This window comes from Chrysemys picta, chromosome 12, assembly GCF_011386835.1.
Source record: "Chrysemys picta bellii isolate R12L10 chromosome 12, ASM1138683v2, whole genome shotgun sequence".
NCBI classification, from domain to species: domain Eukaryota; kingdom Metazoa; phylum Chordata; order Testudines; family Emydidae; genus Chrysemys; species Chrysemys picta.
Genome location: NC_088802.1, coordinates 25,676,220 through 25,702,416, shown reverse-complemented (window position 1 = coordinate 25,702,416; position 26,197 = coordinate 25,676,220). Strand labels below are relative to the sequence as shown.

General features: G+C 50.3%; 2 protein-coding genes across 8 annotated transcripts in view; one reads left to right on the top strand and one right to left on the bottom strand.

Annotated features, from left to right (window-relative positions):
* Positions 1–7: 7 nt before the first annotated feature.
* LOC101951209 (zinc finger protein 664-like) lies at positions 8–21,882 on the top strand. Of its 7 annotated transcripts, none has more exons than XM_042846829.2 (5): positions 8–408; positions 608–696; positions 2,831–2,987; positions 3,600–3,713; positions 20,481–21,882. In XM_042846829.2, the coding sequence occupies exons 2-5, from the start codon at positions 673–675 to the stop codon at positions 20,507–20,509; spliced, it is 324 nt and encodes a 107-aa protein (XP_042702763.1). In that variant the 5' UTR covers positions 8–408; positions 608–672; the 3' UTR covers positions 20,510–21,882. The 7 variants fall into 7 exon arrangements, with proteins under 7 accessions (XP_042702763.1, XP_065418566.1, XP_065418569.1 ...); XM_065562494.1 differs by lacking the exon at positions 20,481–21,882 and adding an exon at positions 4,006–6,852 and having other exon boundaries at positions 8–142; positions 2,861–2,987; XM_065562497.1 differs by having other exon boundaries at positions 19–408; positions 2,861–2,987.
* The window catches only part of LOC101953686 (zinc finger protein 271-like), a 26,657-nt gene continuing 13,825 nt past the window's right edge, over positions 13,366–26,197 (bottom strand). Inside the window, 1 exon segment of the mRNA XM_065562661.1 lies at positions 13,366–17,225. Within this exon segment, the coding sequence (XP_065418733.1) occupies positions 16,683–17,225 (543 nt within the window). The 3' untranslated portion in view covers positions 13,366–16,682.

Here is a 26,197-nt window from a genome sequence, read left to right as displayed (position 1 = left end):
CTGCCGTCCGGGCTGCAGCCCTCGCTAGGGCCGGGCCACGTTCCCCGCCCGCGGGCAGCGGGTGTCATTAGCCGGGGCCACCAGGGGGCTCCGGAGGCTGCGCTCGCTGCCTCTTGCTCTGCTCGGGGTCGGAGCTTCCCGGGTCAGACGCTGCTGCCGCCGCCTCCATTGTCTGGGACGTGGGAGCGGGACCGAGCAGTGGGCGGCTGCAGCGGGGTCTCTCCCCGCCCCAGCCCCGGAGCCGGAGCCTGCAGGGGATGCAGAGACCCGAGGCACCGCGCTGGGGCCGGGAGGGGAAACAGCGCTGGGAGATCTCGGGGGTCCTGGAGAAAAGCTCCAGCCAGGGGCACAGGGAGCTGGGTCCCCGCTGTCTGTCACCCTCGGGAGAGGAGTGGCTGGAAAATAACGGCGGGTGCAGAACTGTGGGTGTAAATTCAAAGGCTGAATCTGGCTCAAGCGAGTAATAAAGTGACCAAGTGTTTTCCCAGCCTGGCAGAGTCTAAATCCTCTGTCTGCAGGGAAAGAGGGGGGGAGGGGGGAGATCGAGGTGTGAAATGAACCAAAGCCACATCTGAGACCTCCCCAATTGCCAATCTCGCCCTGACAGGCTGCAGAATAACGTCCCTGTTTTGATCCAGATCGTCCCATCCTCCCAGGGGACAGGGCAGGGAAATGGCTGAAGTGGAACAAGCTCAGGTAGGAGATGGTGGGTTTGGTCTGGAGTGAATTCGCGGCGGGACAGGGAAAGCAGAAGGGGAGGAGAAGAGGAAATGAAATCTCTCTGCTGGGTTCTGTGAATGTGGGGCCAGAAATTCAGTGACATTCCCAGCAGGGGCTGGGGGATATTCCCCCGTGTGAGGTCACAAAACCCTGGATGTGCCAATATCAGAGGCCCACTGCCCTTGCACAGCAGCCATGAGCTCTCTGAAAAGTCAGGGGATGGGCTTGAATAAGAACATAAGAACGGCCACTTGCCCCATCTCCTATATTCAGCACTTTTTCCCTTCACAGTCTCATACCTCTCACAGCTGCTATATCCCCACATGCCCCTGCACACCCAAAGTCCCCTCACACTCCTTCCTGCACCTCTTCCCTCTCCTTCCTACACCACACCTTCCCCTGAAGCCTCCTAAAGCTCCCCCTGCACCCCAATTCCCCTCCGCTCCATCTTCCCTGCCAAGCCCACACATCTTCCTGAACCCTCTTAATGTCAATCTGCCCCCCCCCCCAAATCACCCTGCACCCCGCTCGGCCTCCCTCTAGCTCCCAACACTTACCGTGTATCCACCTCACCCCACTCCCCACATTACATAGCACCCTCCCACTGTCTACCCCACACCCACACTTTACCCTTCACCCACTTCGTCTCTCATGCCTTCCCCACTCATTCCCTTCACCACCACCCCTCTGCCACTGACTCCTCACATTCCCTTTTCTATTCAGTTTCCTATCCAAACTCCCAAGCACAGAGCAGCAGCCGTATTCCCTGCAGAGAGCATGGGTCCTGTTTCAAAGAAAACCATGGGAGGTGGTGGCCCTCTTTATTAGGGGAAGCCTCACTTCTACATGCCAAAAGTGTAGGGAAATGGTGACCAGTTTGATTTCAGACCCCCTGAAAGTGATGGGAGATGGCAGCCATGTCGAACAGGGGACAGTGCAAGTACTGTCAACCTGTGGAACTCCTTGCCAGAGGATATTGTGGAGGCCAAGAGTATGACAGGGTTCAAAAAAGAACTAGATAAATTCATGAAGGATAGGTCCATCAATGACTGTTAGCCAGGATAGGCAGGAATGGTGTCCCTAGCCTCTGTTTGCCAGAAGTTGGGAATGGGCGACAGGGAATGAATCACTTTACGATTATCTGTTCTGTTCATTCCTTCTGAAGCACCTGGCATTGGCCACTGTTGAAGACAGGATACTGGGCTAGATGAACCTTTGGTCTGACGCAGCATAATTGTTCTTATGTTCTGTGCTAGGAATTGTGAGATCTTGGGATAATTTTATAACTCTCAACTAAATATTGTGAGACCTGTGATGAAATCACTGGAGTCAACAGCTCTGGGCATCATAGTTTCACCATGGAAACAGTGTAGGATTTTAATGAGGAATTTGAGAAATTTTACCCTTCTTCCCCAGAGAAAACAGGGAGATTTACCAGCCCTACCCATCACATGGTTGACCACTGCACATGGCACCTCCTGCCAGGTGCTGCCCTCCTCTAGCAGTGTCTCTCCCATCATCCTGTGGACCCTCTCACTCTTGGAACCGCAGTCTCCTCTTCATGACTCAGCCCTTGGGACAGGTCACCATACATGTTCCCCCCTTCCATCCGGGCTATCAAAGTCCCTCTTGACAATCCGGGGCTCAGGCAGTCTCCCTGCTCACTGCCCCACCAGTGCCACTTCATCAGTGCCTGGTAGGGGGACTCGCCCCCTTCTGGGTCCTGGCTTAAGGGCCCTCTCATCCGCAGCCACTCTCTCGCCAACCCCATACCTCGCTATTTTTCCCCTGAGCCTTGCCACCCTCTCTGGTTCTCCCCTTTCACTCGGTTTGCCAAGCCAAGCTCCCTCCTCCCAGGGAGTGACTGCAGCCTGCCTTTCTGCTGCCCCTGTCTGTAGCCAGCTTCCTGGCTTATATAGGCCCCGCCTGCACTTGCATAGGCAAGCCTCTCTCTAATTAGCTGCCTCTAGCCTAAAGCTCCCCTGTTTGCAGTCTAATTAGCTGATTGGGCCCAACTAACCCAAATTCAGCTCTTGCAGGGCCAGTGTGGGGAGCACCCCCCATCACACTGCCTGTGACTGAGCTGGGGGCATTGTGTCTGGGGGAACAGGTCCTGAGTGGGGGACTCTGGCTGTTTCAGGGGCCAGTGACCTTCGAGGAGGTGGCTGTGTATTTCACAGAGGAGGAGTGGACTCTGCTGGACCTATGTCAGAGAAACCTCTACATGGATGTGATGCAGGAGAATTATGAGAACGTGACCTCGCTGGGTAAGGAGTCCTGTCCCCTTGGGTATTAGAACCAGGGGGATCTCTGATGAAACAAAATTGGCTTCTACTCAGAGTTCTTTCCTAGTCACCAAGATTTCAGGGGGATCAGCCCCATAGTCCCCAGAACTTTTGAGAGACAGTCTGTCACCTCCATACCCCTTCCAGAGAAGAGGCAATTCGGAGACAGAGTGGAGATATTAATCCATCCCCATCAAAGGGAGAGGGTGGGTGATGTGTTCCTCTTGTCTTTTTAAACATGGGCTCATTCTCACATACTGGGATTTTGTGTGTCCTGCTCTTCCCAGGACTGGCTCTGTGCCTGGAAAGGGCTCTGGTCTCAGCAGGGTTACAAAGGGGTAAGAGGGTGGATGAAATCTTGTTCTATGCCAGATTCTTAAAATCCCCCAGTGTGAAGATCCTTGAATCGCCTGCAGAGGAAACGGCACATCTCCCCGGAACCAGCCAATCTGCTTGAATGGTCTCCAGGAACATTTCCCCATCTGTTGGTTTATTCAAGGGCACCCTCCCACCCAGCACAGCACATCTGGAAACATCTGTGTCTCTGAGTAACTGTAAGACCCTGGTTTCACCTCTTTTCTTTCTCTGGTGCAGGATTTCCCATTCCCCAACTTGAGGTGATCTCCCAGCTGGAACAAGGGGAAGAACTGTGGGTCACAGAGCTATGGGGCTATGTGGAAAGGGAGATCCCGAGAAACCTCAGCCCAGGTGAGGAATTAGTTATATGGATTCACAATCCATTCATTATTGGCACAAACAGCTGGGATTCCCGCAAAGGGCCTACAAGTTTCTTGTTTTCTGCTTCACTTCACCTGGGTCAGGATTGTCCCCTGCACGTACTGTCCCCTCACGGCAGACATCACTCATGGCTCCTGTCTTTCCTATCTCCCCAAGAGATATTTCTGTTTGTTCCACCCCTTAGCCATTCCCCTTCCTGAGCTTCCCTTTCTCCTCGACACAGGGAAGGACTCATGTCTGGATTCTCTCTCTGTCCTAGCAGGTGATGGGTTGGTGGGTGAGAATGAGGAGAAGAATCCTGAACAGGAAGATCCTGAGCAAGTAGAACCACAGGGGACTGTACTGGGAAGATCTGAAGGCGATGTTTCCCAGAGTCTGGAGCAGGGGAATACCTGTGAGGGTCAGCGCAGACTAGAGAGGCTGCAGGGAGACCACCAAGGGGAGAGACAGAGTAAATCCACTCTCCGAGATGGAAGTTTGAATAACGTGAATGAAACTATGATCCGCCCGAGGATCTGCACTGAAGAGAAACCGTATGAAGATGCTGGATGCAGGAAAAATTTCAGTGGGAGTCCAAACCTGTTTGTACAGCGAAGAATCCATAATGGAGAGAAAATCTATAAATGCCTCGAGTGTGGGAAAAGCTTCAGTCGTAGCTCAAACCTCATTGCACATCAGAGAGTCCATACAGGAGAGAGACCCTATAAATGCCCAGAATGTGGGAAAAGCTTCAGCCGCGGCTCAAACCTCATTGCGCATCAGAGCATCCATACGGGAGAGAGACCCTATAAATGCCCTGACTGTGGGAAAAGCTTCAGCCGCAGCTCAAACCTCATTGTACATCAGAGTGTCCATACGGGAGAGAGACCCTATAAATGCCGCGAGTGTGGGAAAAGCTTCAGTTGTAGCTCACATCTCATTGTACATCAGAGAGTCCATACGGGAGAGAGACCCTATAAATGCCTCGAATGTGGGACAAGCTTCAGTTGTAGCTCACATCTCATTGCACATGAGAGAGTCCATACCGGGGAGAGACCCTATAAATGCCTTGAATGTGGGAAAAGCTTCAGTTGTAGCTCACACCTCATTGCACATCTGAATGTCCATACAGGACAGAGACCCTATAGATGCCTCAACTGTGGGAAAAGCTTCAGTGGTAGCTCAAACCTCATTGCACATCAGAGAGTCCATACTGGAGAGAGACCCTATAAATGCCCCGAGTGTGGGAAAAGCTTCAGTCGTAGCTCACATCTCATTACACATCAGAAAGTGCACATGGGAGAGAGACTCTATAGTTGCCTTGACTGTTGGTAAAGCTTCAGTTATAGCTCAGTCCCTATTAAACATCAGAGAACTGACACTCTAGGGAGACCCTATAAGTGTTCTGTCTGTAGGAAAAGCTACAAGGCAAAGGTTGCTCTAATATCCCACAGGATAGAAAGTGGTGGGCGCTCTCCCTGGGGGCAAATGGTTCTGTGTCCTCTTGCAGCAAAGTGTAAATGTGGAGGGTCTGGATAGGAGTAGAAGGCAAGTGGATGATTTGGAGTTCAGTGGAGGATGGTTGGTGTTGGCCAGGGAGGAAGGAACTCTCGGTACTGAGGAGCTGGTCGTTTTATAGTCGGGGGGAGCAGGTGATGGGATGAATTGGGTGATGATTCTGTGGGTTCCACACACACTTTAGAGTACAGAGAAGAGTTACAGTTTGTGTCAGGCTCATCTCTGCCTCTCGGGACGGAGGTAGGGGGATGTTATTCAGGGAAGCAGTGAAGGGGGCCTGTGGGTCTGTAGTTATAAGGCAGTGAGAGCTGCTGGTCTGAAGTGACAGGATTTCAGAGCAGTGCTCAGTGTACTGGCTAGCTCTGCAGACAGTGAGGTGGGCTGGAGCCAGATGAGGAGGTGAGACCTTTGGGATATTGCACTGTTGCTGTGTGGGCAGTATGGTGTAAGGAGGGGATTAGGAATCAGGATTCCTGGCTTCTGTTCTCCACTCCGGGTGGGGCATAGGATCTAAGTACTCCTTGGGGAATTCTGCACCAAAAAATTAAAAATTATATGCCAAAAAAATTAAAATTCTGTGGGCAATATTTTAAAATTCTGCAAATTTTATTGGTCCAAATAACACTACATAATCACGCCAGTTTCAATTATTTTAGTAATTTATTTCAAAATACCTGTCAGCAAGTATTGCTACAGACATACACAAAAATTCCCCCAGGAGTAGAGAGTTAAAGAAACCGCTATGATAACCCAGTTCCTGTTTCTCTGCCCCCTCCATCCCCCAGAACCCAGTCAGGGGGCCAGAAACCCACAACCCCTTCCCTCCAGAGCCCAGATGTGCCCCCCCAGCCAATACACCTGACCCCCCTACCTCTCAAGAGCCCAGCTGCAGGGTCCCCCCGGCCCATATACCCACATCCCTTCCCCCCCCAGAGCCCAGGGATAAGCCTGATGCTGGGTCCCAGGCTTGTGTGGAGTTTCCTGCACTCCACCGCCTGGTTCCCTCAGGGCGTGCTAGGAATTGCAGCTGCCAAGAACCCTCCTCCCCCCACCCAGCAGTGTTGTCTATGTGCGAGGTCTGCTCTACTGGGTCCAGCAGCCCCTAGTGGTGGCCAGCAGCTCTGCAGCCCGTTTCTGTGAGGGAAAGGAAATTCTGCGTGCACATTAATTTCTGCAAAATTCTGCATTGCGCAATGGCACAGAATTCCCCCAGGAGTAAGTCTAATGGGTTAGAGTAGGAAGGACAACTATGAATCTGCAGTCCTGCATTCCATTCCCAGCTCTGCTAATGGTTACATTTGTGACCTACCAGCAGCCCTTCTCCTTTCCTGGCTTTCCCTGGTGGGACACTGTTTTAGTGAGCCAAAGGGAAAGTTTTAGCAGGATTCCTTTGTCCCTGTCTGCAGGCAGAGGCTCTGTTCACGTTGTCACACGCTGGGGTTATTCCTGAAGGAACTGCCCTAGGAGGATTTTTCTCCATTTTCTGGATGGTCTCGTGTTTCCGGAAATGTGGGTTTCGGGAAAGTCTTTTTCTTGTTGACATTTTTACTTGTGTTGGTTTCTGCTTTTCCAAAGAAATGCTAATAAAATGTTTGCTGCAATTCTCCCATCACCCTGGGTGTCCCACAAGTTTCCTGTGGTCTTGAGCTCTAGGGATGGTGGGCCAGGTGTCCCAAACTGGGTCAGTTCCTCCCTTATTCACTGCCCCTCAGCAGGAATTGCTCATTCCCCCAGATCCAGCCCTTTTGCTCATGTCTCTGTGCATCCGGTTTTAAAAGGGGATCTGGGCTCCTCCACGTCTTTGTTCTTGTGGCTCTGAGTGACTCTGGGTTCAGTATCTGTCTCTTCCCTTCCCCTGTCTGGCAGGTTTAATCAGTGCAGGGGATAAACCACCTCAGAGTTCAGGAGCCCTGGCTGGGCGTGAGCCCCAGAGGTTGCTCAGGAGGACTGGAGCAGCTGGTCACTGGGAGGCTGAATACATGAACATTTCCAGATGGAGAGCAGCCCATCTCCTCTCTGGCAGCATCTCCAGTGTCTCTTCCCTCTTTCTGCTCCATGCCTAGCTCAGTGTGGGATCCAGTGACTCCCAGGCAGAATTGTGACATTTCCCCATGAACACAGAACAGCTGCAGGCTCTCAGATGTCCTCCATCCCAGGCCATTGCTTCCTATCAAATGCCTGCTCCCGGGTTCCTGGTGGTTTCTCTGATGCTCTTGCTCCCTCTGTGGTAACTGTTGTGACAACTGGACCTACAAATTTACTATTGTTGTCAGGGGCACCATTTCAGATTGGCGGCGAGGGGAGGGAGGGAGAGGAACTTTAACCATGATTCCAGGAGCTACCTAAGCACCTGAAAACGCTATTTCTTTTGGCAGATGATATTTGCATTTAGAAATTACCTGACAGGAGCACTGTATCTGATTCCTATATAAAGAAAAAATATATATGTATACAAACACCAGTTAAAGCCATAAAGCCATATTTTAATTTTATATGTAAGTTTAGAACAATCAGGAGATAATGCAGTAAAATATTCCCAGTCCCAAGCCTTGAGGTATCATAAGAACAGCCATAAGAACTGGGTGAGACCAAAGGTCCATCTAGCTCAGTATCCTGTCTTCTGCCAGTGGCCAGTGCCAGGTACTTCAGAGAGAATAACAGCACAGGTAATCTTCAAGTGATCCATCCTCTGTTGTCCACTCCCAGCTTCTGGCAAACAGGCTGGGGACACCAACCCTGCCCATCCTGGCTAATAGCCATTGATGGACCTATCCTCAATCTAGGTCTTTTTTGAACCCTATTATAGTTTTTGGCCTTCACAATATCTCCTGGCAACTAATCCCACAAGCTGACTGTGCTTTGTGTGAAGAAATAGTTCCTTTTGTTTGTTTTAAACCTGCTGCCTATTGATTTCATTTGATGATTGCTAGTTCTTGTGTTATGAAAAGGAATAAATAAGATTTCCTTATTTACTTTCTCCACACCAGTGAACATTTTATAGATCTCTCTCATATCCCTCTTGACTCATCTTTTTCCAAGTTGAACAGTTCCAGTCTTTTTAATCTCTTCTCATACAGAAGCCATTCCATGCCCCTAATCAATTTTGTTGCCCTTTGCTGAACCTTTTCCAATTCCAATATATCTTTTTTGAGATGGGGCGACCAGATCTGCACACAGTATTCAAGATGTGGGCGTATCATGGATTTATATAGAGGCATTATGATATTCTCTGCCTTGTTATCTATCCCTTTCCTAATGGTTCCTAACAATCTGTTACCTTTTTTGACTGCTGCTATACACTGAGCAGATGTTTTCAGGGGACTATCCATAATGACTCCAAGATCTCTTTCCTGAGTAATAACAGCTAATTTGGACCCCATCATTTTGTTTGTATAGGTGGGATTATGTTTTCCAATGTGTGTTACTTTTCATTTACTTTCCTCTATCAGTTTTGGAACCTTAATACAAGAACTAATAACTTTTATGGGTAAATAGAATTCATGCAGAATATTTACTCAATATCATTGTCCTTACAAGATCACACCAATCACCCTCAAACACCCACATACTTTTTAATTTTAATTATATTACCATTTGGAGAATTATACTCAAGCAAATATATGCAGTCTTAATTTGTATCTCATTTCTCATCAAAAAGTTATGAACTCTAAAGTAGTTGAGTTTCCCCTCAAACATGATTCTAAAACATGGAATAACTAACAAACTAGAGAAGAAATTCATTTTGGCACTAGCTTAAAAAAAAAGGAAAAGTCAAAAAGCTTTTAAAGTGATAATTGGAAAGAAAAATATTACAATAAATTGGCCAACATGAGTTTCCTATCAGCTGTAATACATCTGAAGGTGTATTTCAGTAGATAAAATATGATCACCTTTTTCTAGTGGCAATGTGTTTACTTTTCCAATTATGTTACTCAATAATTAGAAATAAAGTCTTAACATTGTAATCTATTTATACAATGCATTTGATATTTCTACAGCACAAATGAAAACACACTCCAGTTCAAGGGACTAAAGGTGTAAGGACTCAAAACATAAAAATGAATTTAAAAATTGATCTTGCATGTAATGAGCTAAAAGCCTGTTTTAACCTCTGGAAAATGTTTGGTTTTATAAAGTAATATAGAAATCCTGAGTATCTACAGTGACCCAACTGGAGGATTCTTAACTGTGTCTAATGAAAATATAATATGACACTACATGTCTTAGATGTTATTAATGAAAAAAAAATGTCCCGGGGTATAAAGACTAATTCAAGAAAGAAAATAGTTTATTTGCTGAGTGAGAAGCAGAGGTATGGCCAATAACTTCCTCTGATTTCCATGAGGAGCAACTGAAATATCTAAGGGAAGCACTGACTGTTACACTGGAAATAAAACTGAGCAGTTTTGTGGGGGAGACTTACGGAGAAGGAAGCCCCCCTCCCCTTAATGGTGCTCCTGTGGTTTATGCAGAGAGTCACTTTCCTGCCCGGCCCCAGCCCTTTCTCCCGGGTCTCTCCCCTCACCGGCAGGCTCCGGCTCAGGGGCCGGTGTCGGCAGAGCCCGGGGCTGCCCCAGGGGCTGGTTCCAGCCCCCGGAGAAAGGTTCCACCTGGGCTGGGCACAGAGGGAGCATTAATGAAGGTCTGTCCCTGAAACAGCTCCCCTGGGGGGAGCTGCAGCTCCTTAGCTGGGGGGAGCCCAGATCCCAATGGAGGACACAGCAGTGTCTGACCCAAGAAACTCAACCCCCAGTATCCTGAGCACTAGCAGCCTCCTCTGCCTTAGCAATAATTAACAAAGAGCCCTAGTAACTAGGGTGACCAGATAGCAACTGTGAAAAAACAGGACGGGGGGGAGGGGGGTAGTAGGTGCCTATATAAGAAAAAGTCCCAAAAAACGAGACTGACCTTTTAAAAACAGGACATCTGGTCACCCTACTAGTGACAGCAATGAATGAGTTGGTATGGCAACACCCATTTTTTCATGTTCTCTGTGTATATATATCTTCCTACTGTATTTTCCACTTCATGCATCCGAAGAAGTGGGCTGTAGCCAACGAAAGCTTATGTTCAAATAAATTTGTTAGTCTCTAAGGTGCCACAAGTACTCCTGTTCTTTTTGCTGATACAGACTAACAGGGCTACCACTCTGAAACCTGAATCTCAACTGTGTTAAGAGCTGCACACCAGCATCTCTATGGCCACTAGAGGGTGCTGGCTAGTGCCAGTGAATGGGCTCCCCTTGCCCTGATCGGCATAGCATCGGCTCAGCTTTAGTGCTGCTGCTGCTTTTGTGATGTATGAACCCACTCCCAGGCTGAGCCGGAGCCTGCAGGTGAGGGGAGAGACCCGGGGGAAAGGGCTGAGGCTAGGGTGACCAGACAGCAAATGTGAAAAATCGGGACAGAGGGTGGGGGGTAATCGGAGCCTATATAAGAACAAGACCCCAAAATCAGGACTGTCCCTATAAAGTCGGGACATCTGGTCACCCTAGCTGAGGCTGGGCTGGAAAGTGACTCTGCACCACCGGCCCCTCGTCTCCAGGGGTGTTGGAACAATTTGTAGAGTGGGGGTGCTGAAAGCCATTGAACCAAACTGTAAACCTTGTATATAATGGAAACCACTTCAAGCCAGGGGTGCGGCAGCACCCCCAGCTCCAGCACCTATGTTCCTTGCCCCATCTCTGCTCCTGGATGCGAGTCCCAGAGCTGCTGCCCTCACTGACACCCCCAGGTAGGGTGACCAGATCACCCAGGTCAAATATCGGGACACGGGGGGTGTAGCGGGGGACGTGGTGGGGGCAAGACAAACCCCCCCCCTTCCTCCACAAGCGCTGGAGGGAGGCTCTGGTGAGTGAGAGTCCGGCCTGGCCCCGAGTGCAGGCAGGACTCAGTTGGGCAGTAGAGAGAGTAGGGGGGCGGTCCGCAGGGCCAGGCGGCAGCTGTTCTCCCCCCCCCCGAGCAGCGGCACTCTGGAGCAGCTGCGGGGGGAGGAAGCAGCCGATGGCCAAGCTCGGCGGCTGAGGCTCAGGTCCTGCAGGGGAACAAATGGGGCTGGGCTGTCGATGCCTCCGCACCGGGGCTGCCGCGGGATAGCACCACCTGGGCAGCAGCCCAGACGCGACTGGCCAGGGGCTGGGCACAGAGTGCGCGCTGCTGGGTCCCCGCAACAGGCCCGGACTTGGGGGATTCGGGCCCGGGCGCCAGAGCCGCAGCCGCCGAGCTTGGCCATTGGCTGCTTCCTCTGCCCGCGGCAGTGGGAGCTGCAGCAGCAGCTGCTCCTGAGTGCCGCTGCCCACAGGGGGAGAACAGCCGCCGCCTGACCCCACGGGCCGCCCCCCTCCTCTCCCTACCGCCCGACTGAGTCCTGCCTGCAAGGGACCAGGCCGGACTCTCACTCACCCCGGCTCCGTGCTTCCCCTGCGTCTCCGGGGCCTCCCTCCAGCGCTTGTGGAGGAAGGAGGAATGGCGAGCCTGGGGAAGAGGCGGGGATTCGGGGAGGGAGCCAATGGGGGAGGGAAGGGGAGGAGTTGGGGCGGGAGGGGCGGGCACAAGCACTTCCAGGCTCCGGAGCATTTGCTTGTTTGTCCAGTGACCCGACCTAACATTGGTCGGGACGCGGGACAAACAAGGAAATAGCGGGACAGTCCTGATAAAATCGGGACGTCTGGTCACCTACCCCCAGCTCTGCTCCCCTGAGCAACTGCAAGAGCTGATCCAGCTCCGGGAGAAGAGAGCATAGGTGCCGACTCTGTGGGTGCTCTGGGGCTGGAGCACCCACAGAAAAATATGGTGGGTGTTCAGCACCCACCGGCAGCTCCCTGCCCCAGCTTACCTCCACCTCCTCCGTGATCGCGCCGCGCGTCCTGCTTCTCCCCCCCTCCCTCCCAGCGCTTGCGCCTCGAAACAGCTGATTCGTGAGGCAGGGAGGGAGGGGGGAGGAGGGGGAACGCGGTGCACTGGGGAAGAGGTGGGGCTGGGGCAGGGATTTGGGGAAGGGATCCAATAGGGGCAGGGAGGGGGCGGAGTTAGGGCAGGGACTTTGGGGATGGGGTTGGAAGGGGGTAGGGCTGGGGGCAGGGAAAGGGTGGAGTCGGGGCGGAGGGGCGTGGGCACCCACCGGTGCCAGAGAAAGTTGGCGCCTATGGAAGAGAGGACCCAGTCTCCCAGCCCAAGAGGAGAAAGACAGGGAGTTAGGGAAATAACAGGGAGAGGAGAAGAGTGGATGACACAGAGAGGGAAGAGTGGGGTATTTATTCTTAATTTAAGAATCTTGCTCTGGGGATTGCAGAGGTCTTCCAGGCCAAAGGACCGGGTGAGGCAAGGTCATGCATTAATGACAGTGCAGAATGTGTTCCTGTCCCTAGACTGCATTAATGCACATGCACCAGGGGGCAGAAGTACCACTGCCCTCGATGCTGCCCCATCCCAGCTTGCCTGAGCAACCTTAATAACATTCTTTAGTCTTTTTTGTTTTGTTTTTTGTAGGTAATACTGATATAAATTCTCTGATATTGCTGCTCTTTACAATGATCTAATCTGGAGATAGCCTCTCCTGTCTTTAGTGCTTTTCTCCAAGAAACAAATGTTACTGCAATAGCCATCAGATATTTTCCCTTATCTCAGTAATTGAATTTTTATATAAAAATCCCTGCCCCCCCCCCCGATTTCAGTCCTTTTCTGTTTATTAATATTTTCACAAAACATTTGCACATTTTTCTATCTAAATATCCAGTGTTGATGTAAAATCTCAAATGTTGTCCTTGTAATTGACAAACATTAATGTAACACTGTGCTTTGTCATAAACCCTCCATCTTCAGCCCAACAACCTGGAGAGACAATCAGGATCAGTGCTTTCCACTGAGTCCCCATGTTCCCTGCCTCAGAGCTCTTTCCCCACAGCCAGCTTGACGCACTAAGGCATATCTGGGGCCTACAAAGCTAGCCATCGAGGCAGCAGGCAGCCCAACATTTGTATTTACGGGGCAGCTTCTCCTGTTCTGGGGGTCTGCAGTGGATGGGTTCCAGGGCTGGGGAAATAAAGCACCAAAGAGAGTTCCCAGGAACCCACCAACTCTACTAAGGGCCATTTTTGCTCATTATCCAACACAGACGACTCCGGGAGTTTGAGAAACTAAATTCTACTTTATTAATTAAAACCAGGAAATAAAAGCAAAACTCCCCCCACTGCCTAGGAACCAGCAACAGGCCTGCTTTTTAAAGCTGGTAGAAAAGTGCAGACACTCCCTGAGAGATGCTGAGATCCAGTCATAAAAACCAACGCTCTGAGTGCAGGAAATGCAGAGAGCTCAGGGTAAGGGGAGCCAGCGAACAGGGTGCATTTTACAGCAGCATCCCTGCTGAGGCTTCTATTCCTGTGGGGATGTCTCTGGTGTGTGTGGGGAGCAGGGGGAGAGTGGGGCAGAGAGAGTCAGACTTAGATCTACAAAGGTATTTAGGCTCCTAACCTGCAGATTTAGATCCCTAAATCCCATTTTTCAGCGCCACTGCAATCTACAAAACCCTCACTCTACTGCCGCCCAACTCCATAGGTGCCTAAACTCACTCGACATCTAACTTTTTGCTGTAACAGTTCCCTAGGCACCTGTTTCTGCCTCTGGGCATGTGCACTGCTGCCGCTGCTCTGTGTGTGTCCAGGCACCTCAGCCCCAGAGCGATCCATGAGCTTGGGGGAGACAGGCGTTTGCCTGCAGGGAGCAATCAAGAAGACGCTGTCCCTTTAGCCCAGTGGTTAGAGCACTCACCTAGGAGACAGAGGTTCAAGTCCCCCTTCTAGCTAGTGAGGAGAAGGGATCTGCTACTGCTCAGGTGAGAGCTCTAACCACCAGGCTATGGGATATTCTGATGGGGGGGTGGGGGGTGTCCTCTCCTACTGAAGTTGTTCCACTTTAATTCAATAATGTAATATTAATGAGGCCAAAGAAAACGTGAGAATTGCTCTGCAGTCCAGTGGTGGCAGATCACTGATCAAATCCCTTCTCATCAGGCAGAAAAAGGACTGGAACAGGGGGCCTCCCACAACCCAGGTCAGTACCCTAATCATGGGGCTAAATTTTTTTAAAGAAGGGCCTCCTCCCCCTCCTCCTTGGATGTTCTGGAGCCTTTGCGCATGGAGAAACCACAGGGGCACAGTGGGCTGTCCCCAGTAACCACTGTTAACCAAATATATCCAAACAGGAAAGGCCTGGTTACATACACACAACTGCTCCTCCAAGTGGTTTCTGACTGCTTCTAAGCACAGAACACTGTGAGCACCACTAGAGGGCTCACAAACCATTTAAAGAGATCCCCTACACTATATTCTCCTCCTTCCTTAACAGAAAAGGATATTATAGAAAAGTTACAAATGTATTCTCACTCCTGCTGTTACTCAATATACAACATGCTACAAAATCAGTCTGAGGTGATTTATGATTTCCTCGTCTAGACAACGTTTCACAGGCATCACAACAGCCTCTGGAACAGTGCCTGTGTTTCTGGGGGAGCAACACCTTCCTGCTGTGTAATGTTAGGGTCACTTGTAGTAGAAACTGGGCCGTGAGACTCACTGGTGCTATCACGAGTCAGTGGCTGTGGCTGTATCGTAGGCGGTCTGTTTTCAACAGGCATCACTGGGGTAGGACATCTTGGGGAACATGTGCTAAAAACCTGGTGCTGATATCTTCTCCATGACATGTTTGGTGCCACTTCTACCCAATAAGACAGTGCTCTGGGCAGTGACATCATCACTCCAGGCTTCTATTAATTATCTCTGTAGTCTCTTACTAAGACACTTTCTCACACATGAAAACTGCGTAATTCAGGATGACTTTTTGCACTCAGTTGATCAGACAGTATCTTATAAATGTCCCTCAGCCTTTAACAAGTCCAGTCCGGACATTAAATGATGTCTCATAAGCAATATCACTCACGTCTGATTTGTTGCAGTACTTACTGCATTTCTCTAGGCCAAGGGAAAATTCACAGTCTTGTGTTATAAGTTACCTTTATCCAGAGGCATAGCCCAAATCACTTGCTTGAATGTCTGGATAAACCATTCCAGTAATCCCTGTGTGGTAAGATGGTGAAGAACTGGTGTGATATGTTTGATACTATTTATCTGACATACAATTTAAACTCTTTGGATATGAAATAGCGGTATTGAACTGCTACCATATGAGGAGAAATTAATAAGACTGGGACTTTTCAGCTTGGAAAAGAGACGACTAAGGAGGGTTCTGATAGAGGTCTATAAAATCATGGCTGGGGTGGAGAAAGTAAATAAGGAAGTGTTATTTACTCCTTCTCATAACCCAAGAACTAGGGGTCACCAAATGAAATGAATAGGCAGCAGGTTTAAAACAAACAAAAGGAAGTATTTTTTCATACAACGCACAGTCAGCCTCTGGAACTCATTGCCAGAGGATGTTGTGTATGCCAAGACTATAACAGGGTTCAAAGAAGAACTAGATAACTTCATGGAGGATAGGTCCATCAATGGCTATTAGCCAGGATGGGCAGGGATGGTGTCCCTAGCTTCTGTTTGCCAGAAACTGGGAATGGGCAACAGGGGATGAATCACTTGATGACAGCATGTTCTGTTCATTCCCCCTGAAGCACCTGGCATTGGCCACTGTGGGAAGACAGGATATTGGGCTAGACGAACCATTGGTCTGACCCAGTATGGCTGTTCTTAAGTGCAGTCACTGTCTATTTCACTCTATTCCTGGATTAGGATCCCATCCTTTCAACAACTGTTGTGTCTTTTGCTCTTTACGTAACATACATAATGTGAAGAAATTACACAAGCACAGTGGAGACCAAATAGCTGTGTTTTGTACATATATTCAACGTGCAAGACCTAGGTACATACCTATACCACTGCTCTGGCCTCAGAGAAGACAGTGAGGGCCAGCAAAGGCCCTCACATACAATTTAAAGGGACACTACCCAATCCCTTTACACTATACTTGGTTTGCACAGGAAGAACAGAGCTGGAGGAGAACCTAAGACCAAGGCAGGAGGAAGAACTCTCAACCCCAGCAGGGAACATTTTTGTGTGGTGGCTCCCATCTGGTGTCTTCAAGACCCTTTTGGGGGTGGTATTTGGTTACATGATGGAGATAGGGCCTAATCCACAGTTTACACAGGGGTGTCTGGGTGTATGCCCACCAGTGTGCAGGGATGGGGCCGAGAATGCAGAGATGCTCTACTAAATCCCCGGCAGATGGCGAAGCTCTGAGTTTTCACAGGGGTGGCATTGAGTCCAGAGTATATAGGCAGTATCCAGAATTGTAGAGGCTGGCAGAGGGGCTGCAGAGCTAGGCAGAATCCCCACGGGCCAGAGGATTTTGATTGGTCTTGCCTGGTTAAACACGAGATCAACACACATAACACCCAAGATGGCAACTGACGAATGTAAGTTATCTCCTTTGGTCAGCCCTAATAGACTCTAGTGTGGAGTCTCTGATGCGTTACGAGATTTGAGCTGGTGCTAAAACATTTTTCACATTCGCCGCATCTATACGGTTTTTCTCCCGTGTGGATTCTCTGATGTTTAATGAGATTTGACCTTTGGCTGAAGCTCTTGCCGCAACTGGGGCATTTATAAGGTTTTTCTCCTGTATGGATTCTCTGATGCCTAATCAGAGCTGAGCTTTGTGTGTAGCTTCTCCCACAGTCCAGGCATTTATAAGGCCTCTCTCCTGTGTGTAGTCTCTGGTGTCGGATAAGGTCTGAGTTTACACTGAAGCTTTTCCCGCACTCAGGGCATGTATAGGATCGCTCGCCCGTGTGCAGTCTCTGGTGCCTAATGAGGGCGGTGCTCACAGTGAAGCTTTTTGCGCATTCGGGGCACTTGTAGGGTTTTTCTGCCATGTGTGTTCTCCGATGCTTAACCAGGGCTGAGCTCTGGATGTAGCTTTTCCCGCACTCGGGACACTGATAGGGTCGCTCTCCTGTGTGGATCCTCTGGTGTATAGTGAGCTGTGAGCTCACGATGAAGTTTTTCCCGCAGTCGGAGCACGTATAAGGTTTCTCCCCCGTGTGGAGTCTCCGGTGCGTGATGAGGTTGGAGCTCACGTTGAAGCTTTCCCCGCAGTCAAAGCATTTGTAGGGCCTCTCCCCGGTGTGGATCCGCCAATGGGTGATAAGGTTGGAGCTCCGTTTGAAGCTCTTCCCGCACTCCGTACACGTGTGTCTTCTCTCCCCCTCGGGGTTTCTCGGCTGGGCTGGGGTTTCCTTGAGGGCCTTGCAACCTCCCACACCATTGTTGGATTTGCCACCTTTCTCTGATGGATGATTTCCCTGCTGCCTCTTTAGCCTGTGCTGAATCCCACAGCCTTCTCCCCACTCGGGGTCCTGGGAGACATGCCCTTCAGCTCTTCCTGATAATGTCCCAGGGGGTTCCACTTGTTCAGGACAATCCTGCTGAGGATTTCTCCCCTGGTTCTCACTCACCGTCCCATCACGTGCCGGGATAGAGAATCCAGACATGAGTCCTTCCCTGCACTGGGGAAAAAGGAAAGCTCAGAAAGGGAATAGAAAATCGGGGGGGGTCGAGGAAATGAAATACAGTAACCGCTGGGGTGGTTGAGAAAAAAAGGGACCCGATTTAGACACTAAGAAGAGAGGTCAGTGGGGAGCTATTGCCAGATGTCAGTCGGCATTGGTGGAAACCATGAGTGACATCCGCCATGAGGGTATGACACATGCTGGGCATAAGAGATGGTGGGGCAGAACTGGGAGAACTCACGAGGTTTTTGAGCGAATCTCAGCTGATGGTTCCCTACATCCATTTCACTGGTTCCCCACCTGCACAGGTACCTCTCGACATCTCCCTCTCTGCAGAGCCCTGGAGATCTGGGACCCACAGTTCTTCCCCTCTTTTGAACCAGACGATCACGTCAGATTTGGGAAGGAGAAATCCTGCCCAGGGAGTGAAATCAGGCAAGATCAGGATGCATTATATATTCATAGAATATCAGTCACAAAGAACATTCCCTTATTTTAACCAGCCCCCATGCTGTGATAGGGATGTGTGAAATGTGAATATAGGGAAACGTGGTCACTGATCCCCACCCCGATGGAAGAGGCAGATGTCTGTGTGGGGAGATATTGCACCTCAGTAGGAGTTTCTGGAGGACATGCTAACTCAGACCCAGCTCTGATATAAAGTCCCTGCCTGTTTCTAAACCTGCAGAGGCCGGGGCTGACCCCACAGATGGAGCTAGTCCCAGAAAGGGAGGGGAATTGGGGTTCTGTGTGAGAGAGTGAATATAGACAGGAGAAGACGAAGCTTCTGCCCCCGTGTAAATTATGGGGGATGGATATGAAGTAGGATCTCCCTTAGGTTTCTGACTCCCCTGGCCCATGGGAAAAGGTATAGAGCTGAAAGTCTCTCTCTCTCACCAGACTGGGGACTACGGGGCCCAATCCCCTACAGCCTAAGAGACCAGGAAAGGACCTGAGCAGAAGCCAAATTGGGCATATCACAGACCCTACAGCTTCTAACAATCAATACTCCTGGGGGAATTCTGCACCAAAAAAATAAAAATTCTGCACACAATATTTGAAAATTTTGCAAAATTCTGCATATTTTATTTGTCAAAATAACACAGTATAATCATGCCAGTTACAATTATTTTGGTAATTTATTTCAAAATATCTGTCAGCAAGTATGTCTGTAACAATACAGATTTAAAAAAAAAGATTCTGGTAATTTTTTTTTTTATTTTTATTTTTTTTACCAATAGATTCCTTACGAGACATATTAATACAGAACTTAGTGTAATTCATTTACATTGCAATACAGAATTGTATTTTCTGCACCTGTCAGAAGCAGTGCAAAGGCTTAGGGGAGTCAGGGGTAACGGAAGAGCTGAGGGAGAGGGAAGGAGCCTAGGAGTGAACCTGGAGGGTGTTGGGTGTGGGTATGTGGTTTTTCTTTGCAGGGAGGAAGAGGGGAGGGAGAAATGTTACGGTGTTGGGAAGCCTCCTCCATGCATACCCTGGCTGACCCCACGCCTCTCCCATTCAGCCAGGCACATCTGCTCCTGTCCCTGCACCTCTCATCCCTATGGGTCTCTGCAGCTCCTCTTCCCCCATCCCTCAACACTGTCACCCCATTAGCTCCTGAGCCCATGCTCCAGTCTATCCCATTCTGAACCCCAGTCTGTGATCCCCCAGCAGCCCTGTGTGCCCCTCTCTGTCCTGACCTGGCTCCGCAAGCAGGGTGCTGTGATAAACTCCACTCCTGGAAAAATTCTGCAGCATGGGGCACAGAATTTTGTATTTTCCCGCATAAAATACATTTTGCCCAAGAAGTGCTGCAGTTTCATCTTTTGCCCACCAGGGGCCGCTGTGGTGCTGCTGTTCTGGTGCCACAATGGCCTCTGGTGGGTAAAAGGAGGAACTGCAGCACTTCTTAGGCAAAACATTTCTTATGCGGGAAAATACAAAATTATACGAGACAGATGAATTCTGCACATCCGCAGAATGCGCAGAATTCCCCCGGGGGTAAATCAAAAGGACAGAAATCCCCTACCCAGCGAGGTCACCATCTCGTAATTCTCCTGCATGACGTCCCTGTAGAGGGCACTCTGACTGGGGTCCAGCAGAGCCCACTGCCCCTCGGTGAAATACACAGCCACCTCCCCTAGGGTCACTGGCACCTGAAACAGCCACAGTCACCCACTCAGTACCTGCTGCCCCAGCCACAATCCCACTATTCACAGGGGAGGAGGCCAATAAAATGGAAGCTATGGGAGAGCCAAAGCAGCCAGGAGGCTTCAGGGGGTGAGGAGAAAGAGAGAGCTTCTTGTCCTTCCCAGAAGACAAAGGAGGGGAGCGCCATCACATTTAATCACACATCTACTAGCTGATACAGGAGATGGAGGCACCAAGCAGGGGACAGGGACGGAGCCCAGGTGTGAATCCCAATACGTTCCCCATTGCTAGCTGCTGGATGTGAGGGGATAGGGCAGCTCCCCTGGGCCTCACTGCTGGGTGGCCCCTTCATATTTCATAGTAGCCTCTGGCTACTGGGCTCAAGCTTCCACACGGAGAGGCTGGCAAGTTTCCCCATTTCTCTTCAGGGGGTTGTTTACTGTTCCATAAATTGGGGGAATTCTGCCCTCTTCCAACAGGCCTGTTCCTGTAAACCAGGACCCAGATTTAACAAGTCCCAGCAGGTTTCTCACACCCTGTCCCCCTCTCTTTCTCCTCTTGTGTCTCCTTCAGGACAGGTCCCTGAGAAATCCCCTACCTGAATCGGCTTCACTGCAGCCATTCCTCTACCTGGCCCCTCAGGAGAATGGGACAATCTGGAGCGAAACGTGGATGTTATTCTGCAGCCTGTCAGGGCAAGAGGAATGACTGGGGTGATTGCAGAAGGAGTTTTAGTTCATTTCACACCCCAATTCTCAACAGGCTCTTTCCTTGCAGAGAGACTCTGCCTGGCTGGGAAATCATTTGGTCACTTTGTAACAGCCCAGACCCAGACTCTCCCAAAGACATTTTTAAACCCTCCACATAGCAAAGGGAAATTTCACTGCCCCAAAAAACTTTGTTAACACAGAGGTAAGGTGACTGACCCACCTCGTGTCCTTCCAGACCATTGAATCAACTCTGTGTAAACCTCTGAAAACCAGGAATTAAAGAGTTCCAGTACACACTAGCCCTGGCAGTGTTTTCGTACTGGGGATGTTTACCCATCCCTGTGGAACTCTATGGGAACCCCATGGCTTATCACTAGGGCCCTACCAAATTCACGGCCATGAAAAACACATCATGGATCATGATATCTGGTGAAAATCCCGTGAAATCTGGTCTTTTGTGCGCTTTTACCCAGATTTCACGGGGGGGGGAGGGGGGGGGAGACCAGTGTTTCTCAAATTGGGGATCCCCAAAAGGGAATTTCAGGGGGGTCCACTAGGTTATTTTTTGCAGGGGTCATGGTATTGTCACCCTTATTTCTGCACTGCCTTCAGAACTGGGCAGCTGGAGAGCAGTGGCTATTGGTCGGGCAGCAGCAGTGCAATACTGCAACCCTCCCCTACAATAACTTTGTGACCTCCCCACAACTCCTTTTTGGGTCAGGACCCCTACAATTACAACACTGTGAAATTTCAGATTTATATAGCTGATATCATGAAATTTACTATTTTAAAAATCCTATAACCGTGAAATTGACCAAAATGGACCTTGAATTTGGTAGGGCCCTACGTATCACTGGAAGAGTGTGTGTGTGTGTGTGTGTGTGTGTGTGTGTGTGTGTGTGTGTGTGTGTGTGTGTGTGTGTGTGTGTGTGTGTGTGTGTGTCAGTGTCATCAGGAATAAACCCATACACACACACTCTCTCACCGCTCCCTGTTATTGCCCTAACTGCACAGAGATGGCTACATCTGCCACATTTCAAGTTCTCTCTCCCACACATCTTCTTTTCCCTGCATCTCGGTCTTATTTTTCACCCCCTCCCTGACAACGCCTCTGACCAAACGGGATACCCCACTAAGGCTTATTCATGGTCCCCCTGAAGCGTCTCTCTTCTGCAGTTTGGCTCTTGGTGCAGACAACCCCAAAATCGTGAGCCAGACCCCCAAAAGCATGACATTTGCTAAAAATAAAAATTAAAAAAATTGCAGATTCGGTTTGTGTGCATTTAGGCTATTGTGGTTTTACTTAAGTCATCAAGCTTTTCTGTGCAACCTTGAAGGCTAGAAGCTGAGTTTTAATGACAGCTGAGAGTCTCACCCTAACGCCTGGACTAGAAGGGCAGTGTCTGCCCTGAGATCTCCCAGACACAGTTTAGAAAGGCAGCAGATCAGTCTCCAAAAAGTGGGAGAAACACTGGACCAGACCAGTGGCTCTCAGCCTTTCCAGATGACTGTCCCCCTTTCAGGAGGCTGCTTTGTCTTGCATACCCCCAAATTTAACCTCACTTAAAAACGACTTGCTTACAAAATCAGACATAAAAATACAGAAGTGTCACCACACACTGGTACTGAAAAATTGCTTCCTTTCTCATTTTGTCTGTATGAAATTTTAGCTTGTACTGACTTCACTAGGCTTTTTATGTAGCATGTTGTAAAACTAGGCAAATAGCTAGGTGAGTTGATCTACCCCCTGGAAGACCTCTGCACACCCCCTGGAATACATCTATCCCTGGTTGAGAACCATTGGTCTGGACTAGAGGACCTGGGGCTTTAAGAAAAGCATAAAATAACAGGAGACTCGGACTGCCAGATCTGAGACTGTGCAAAGTTACTTTCCTGCCCGGCCCCAGCCCTTTCCCCCGGGTCTCTCCCCTCACCTACAGGCTCTGGCTCCGGCGCTGGTGTCGGCAGAGCCCAGGGCTGGTTCCAAGCACCGGAGAAAGTTCCCACCAGGGCTGGGCACAGAGGGGGTTTAATGCAAGTCTCCCCCCGCACAGACCCCACGCAGCAGCTGCTCAGCCCGGGCTCCCAGGTCACAACAGAGGCAGCAGCATCTTCCATCAGGCTTTAGCACTAACCCACATCAGGATCCGCCTGGGCTCTGATTCCTCTTCCTTTCCCCCCAGCAGCGCCTGCCTCCCTCCTTTCCCCTCCCAGCATCACCTGCTGGAGCCCAGCTGGTTTAGTCCCTTCCTGTGCCCTTCAATACCCAGTCGGGTAGCAACACTCCCAGGGACTGTCTCAGGCTGGAAGAAGCCTTGTTCCCACAGAGCCGGGAATAGAACCAGGTGTCCGGACTCCCTGCCCATCCCCCCCGGCCTGAGATCGTCTCAGCCTGGAGGGGTTTGGGTTTGGTTTTCACTACAGCTGGATCCACCCACACCTTGGAGAGGCCCCAGGCACCAGCCAATCCCCGGCAAGGAGACACCCCACCCCACCCTCCTATGTCCCATTGCAAAACCTTCCCCTGAGCCCTGGCAGCTCAAACCCGGCGGCTGTCCCTTGGCCCGGGCAGGGAGCGCGGCAGGCCGGGCGCCGCTCGCCGACCCTCAGCGCTGGGAGGAAGCGGAGCAGAGCCAGTGCTGCCCCCGGTGCCAGGAGCCCATAGCCCGGAGCCTGCTGCAGCCCTGGGGGCAGCTGGGGAGCACGGTGGGGATCCCCAGCGGATCTCCAAGGGGTTTGTGCGGAGCTGGAGGATGCTCCGGTGCTGGGGGGCGTGTTCAGAAGTGGGGGGTTAGAGGTGCGAGGAGGGTGCTTATCACTGGGGTGTGTGGGGAGCTGGAGGGTTAGGGGGTGTCACGGGGAGGTTGGGAGCTGGTTGTTGGGGGGCGCTGTTTGTAACTGGGGTGTGTGGGGCATGCCTGGGGGGGAAGTTGGAGCTGGGGTGTGGAGATGGCGTGGGGGGATGTTTGGAGCTGGGATGTTTCAAGTTAGGGGGTGTTGGTGCCTAAGGGCGCCACCTCTCAGGTACAAAAACCGGGACATCTGGGATGATGCAGAGCCCACACAGCTGGCCAGCGGGCGGTGTGGAGTCAGCACCTTCAGATTTCCTGGGACTGCAGCTTCAAAAAGAAAAAAGGATCATCCGGGGAAAATCTAGGCATGTGGCAAGCCTGGTGTTTGAGGGGACTGTGGCTTTATGAGGTTGTGTGTGTAGGAAGGATATTTGGAGCTGGGATTTGGGCCGGGCACTGATTCTAACTTGGGGGGGTTGAGGTATGATAGTGGGGGGAGCAGGCAGCTGGTATGTGGGAGTTGATTTATGGGGCAGTGGTTGGAGCTGGAGTGGTGGTTGGTGCCTGTGTTTAGAACCAGTCTGCAGGGAGATGTTCGGAGTGGGGTGTGTTGGGTGGGAAGGGGTTTGGAATTAAGGCTGGGGGGGGGGTGATTGGAGCTGGTGGTTTGGGGCTGCATTGCCTCCCCCCTGCACACACACACACTTGAGCTGCTACTGTTTTTCTCTGTGGAGAATCTGCTGGCCCATGGCCTTGCCCCTCTGACATTTATTTCTGCTGAACCCACAAGACTGAGGGCCTCCTCCTGCCCTGGGATCTGTATGAGCGAGTGCTGAGGATGCTGTACCAGCATCTGCAGGGCAGGACTGGGGCCTGAAATTTGGCAGCTGGGAGGCCATGTAGATCAATCTCTGATAATTTTCATATGACTTTACATTGTGCCTCTTCATATAACCTTGTGGTGGGTCTACCCACGTGTGACCTCTGTTTTCATGGGACTTTGTATCAAAGCCTCATTTAGAAACTTTGCATTGCCCTAAGGATAGAATAAGATAGAAGAAAAATTTCTGTTTGCTAGTAGTAGAACAAGAGCTCTCCCTCCCCCACTCTTAATCAATTTCCCTGTTGAATGAATGAGGTGTGGATGAGCAAGGCATGCAAGGCAGCACCTCCAGACATCCTCAACTGTTGGAGAGGGGCTGGGAGCCAGACCCAAGGACAATAAAATGTGTCAAGTGGGCTCATTAAAGACAAGCAGACATACCGACGGCCTGGGGGGGGGGGGGGGTTTAAAAGCAAGCACCTTCTTTTGGAAACACCCTCTTTGCAGCATTGGGACAACACTCAAAAGAAAGCAGCACAAAGGACCAATGGACACAGACACAGAGTTTGAATCTGGTATAGATTTGCATAAGAGGAAAGCTGCTGTAAAAGTGAGGTGTCTTGCAGAGGACCCCGGGTCTCGTCTTGTCAACATGGGAGCATTGATCCGGATCGGCAGAAGCCCGGCTCCACTCCCTCCCCCATCTAACTCACCTGGCCAGTGAAGTTAAGGGGAGCAACTAATTGGTAACAACAAGACGGAGTGTGTTTGTGTGTGTGTGTGTGAGTGTAAGTGTAATATATTATATGCATATGATACAGGGTTAAGAAATACATGTATTACTAATAAATATGGTGTTTTGCCTTATTCCCCCTGAAAAGATCCTGTGCAGTACTTTAAGTACAACAGCCATTGGCATCAGTTTGTAAAAAAGCACCTTCTTCCCCCTCTCCCCCCGCTTCCAGGAGATGTCACAAGCGTGTCTGGCCTGTCTGAGGAAAGAAAGAGAAGAAGACAAAGTTTATAGGGAGAGGAAAAGCAAAGAGCCACTAGTAGATACCCACAGACTCCCACTCAAGTTTACCTGGGATCAGTTTGCCCTGAGTGACATGGCAAATGCAGGGCCCATCCTGCAAGCCTCAGCCAAGAAACCCTCCTCATTGGAGCCTAGGGAGGAGGGCAGGGTTGGGCACATGTTTGGTAACATGATGATCTCCGGGTGCGAGAGGCCGCTATGCAGGAGAGGGTCTGTCTGTGTATTGGCTTGGGGAGACCCAGCCCAAGGGCTGGTCTGATGTTACAGTGACTGGGGTTTCTCTAGAGCAGTGGTTCTCAACCAGGGGTACATGTACCCTGGGGGTACTCAGAGGTCTTCCAGGGGGTACATCAACTTATCTAGATATTTGCCTAGTTTTACAGCAAGCTACATAAAAAGCACTAGCGAAGTCAGTACAAACTCAAATTTCATACAGACAGTGACTTGTTTATCCTGCCCTATATACTATACACTGAAATATAAGTGCAATATTTATATTCCAATCAATTTATATTATAATTATATGACAAAAATGAGAGGTCAGCAATTGTGGCTGTGACACTTTTGTATGTTTAAGTCTGATTTTTGTAAGCAAGTCATTTTTAAATGAGGTGAAACTTGGGGGTACACAAGACAAATCAGACTCCTGAAAGGGATACAGTAGTCTCCCCAGCAGGGCTCCCCACCCCAGCTCACCTCTGTTATGCCCCCTCCCAGAGCATGCCGCCCCCGCCGGCAATGGCCGCTGCGCTGGGAGAGGGAGTCTGAGCCACACGTGTCAGTGTGCCGCTGGCAGCCCAGCCCAGGAACGCTGTTTTAAAAAAAAAAAAAAAAAATTGAGGGCACCGCTTTTTGGCGCCCCCAAATCTTGGCGCCCTAGGCAACCGCATAGTTTGCCTTAATGGTAGCACTGGCCCTGTGCACACGGG

Coding starts and splice junctions, on each gene's coding strand:
- LOC101951209 (XM_024112808.3), top strand. CDS start 673: ATGGCTGAAGTGGAACAAGCTCAG. Junction 2,988..3,599: donor TGAGAACGTGACCTCGCTGG/GTAAGGAGTCCT, acceptor TCTCTGGTGCAG/GATTTCCCATTCCCCAACTT. Junction 3,714..4,002: donor CCCGAGAAACCTCAGCCCAG/GTGAGGAATTAG, acceptor TCTCTGTCCTAG/CAGGTGATGGGTTGGTGGGT.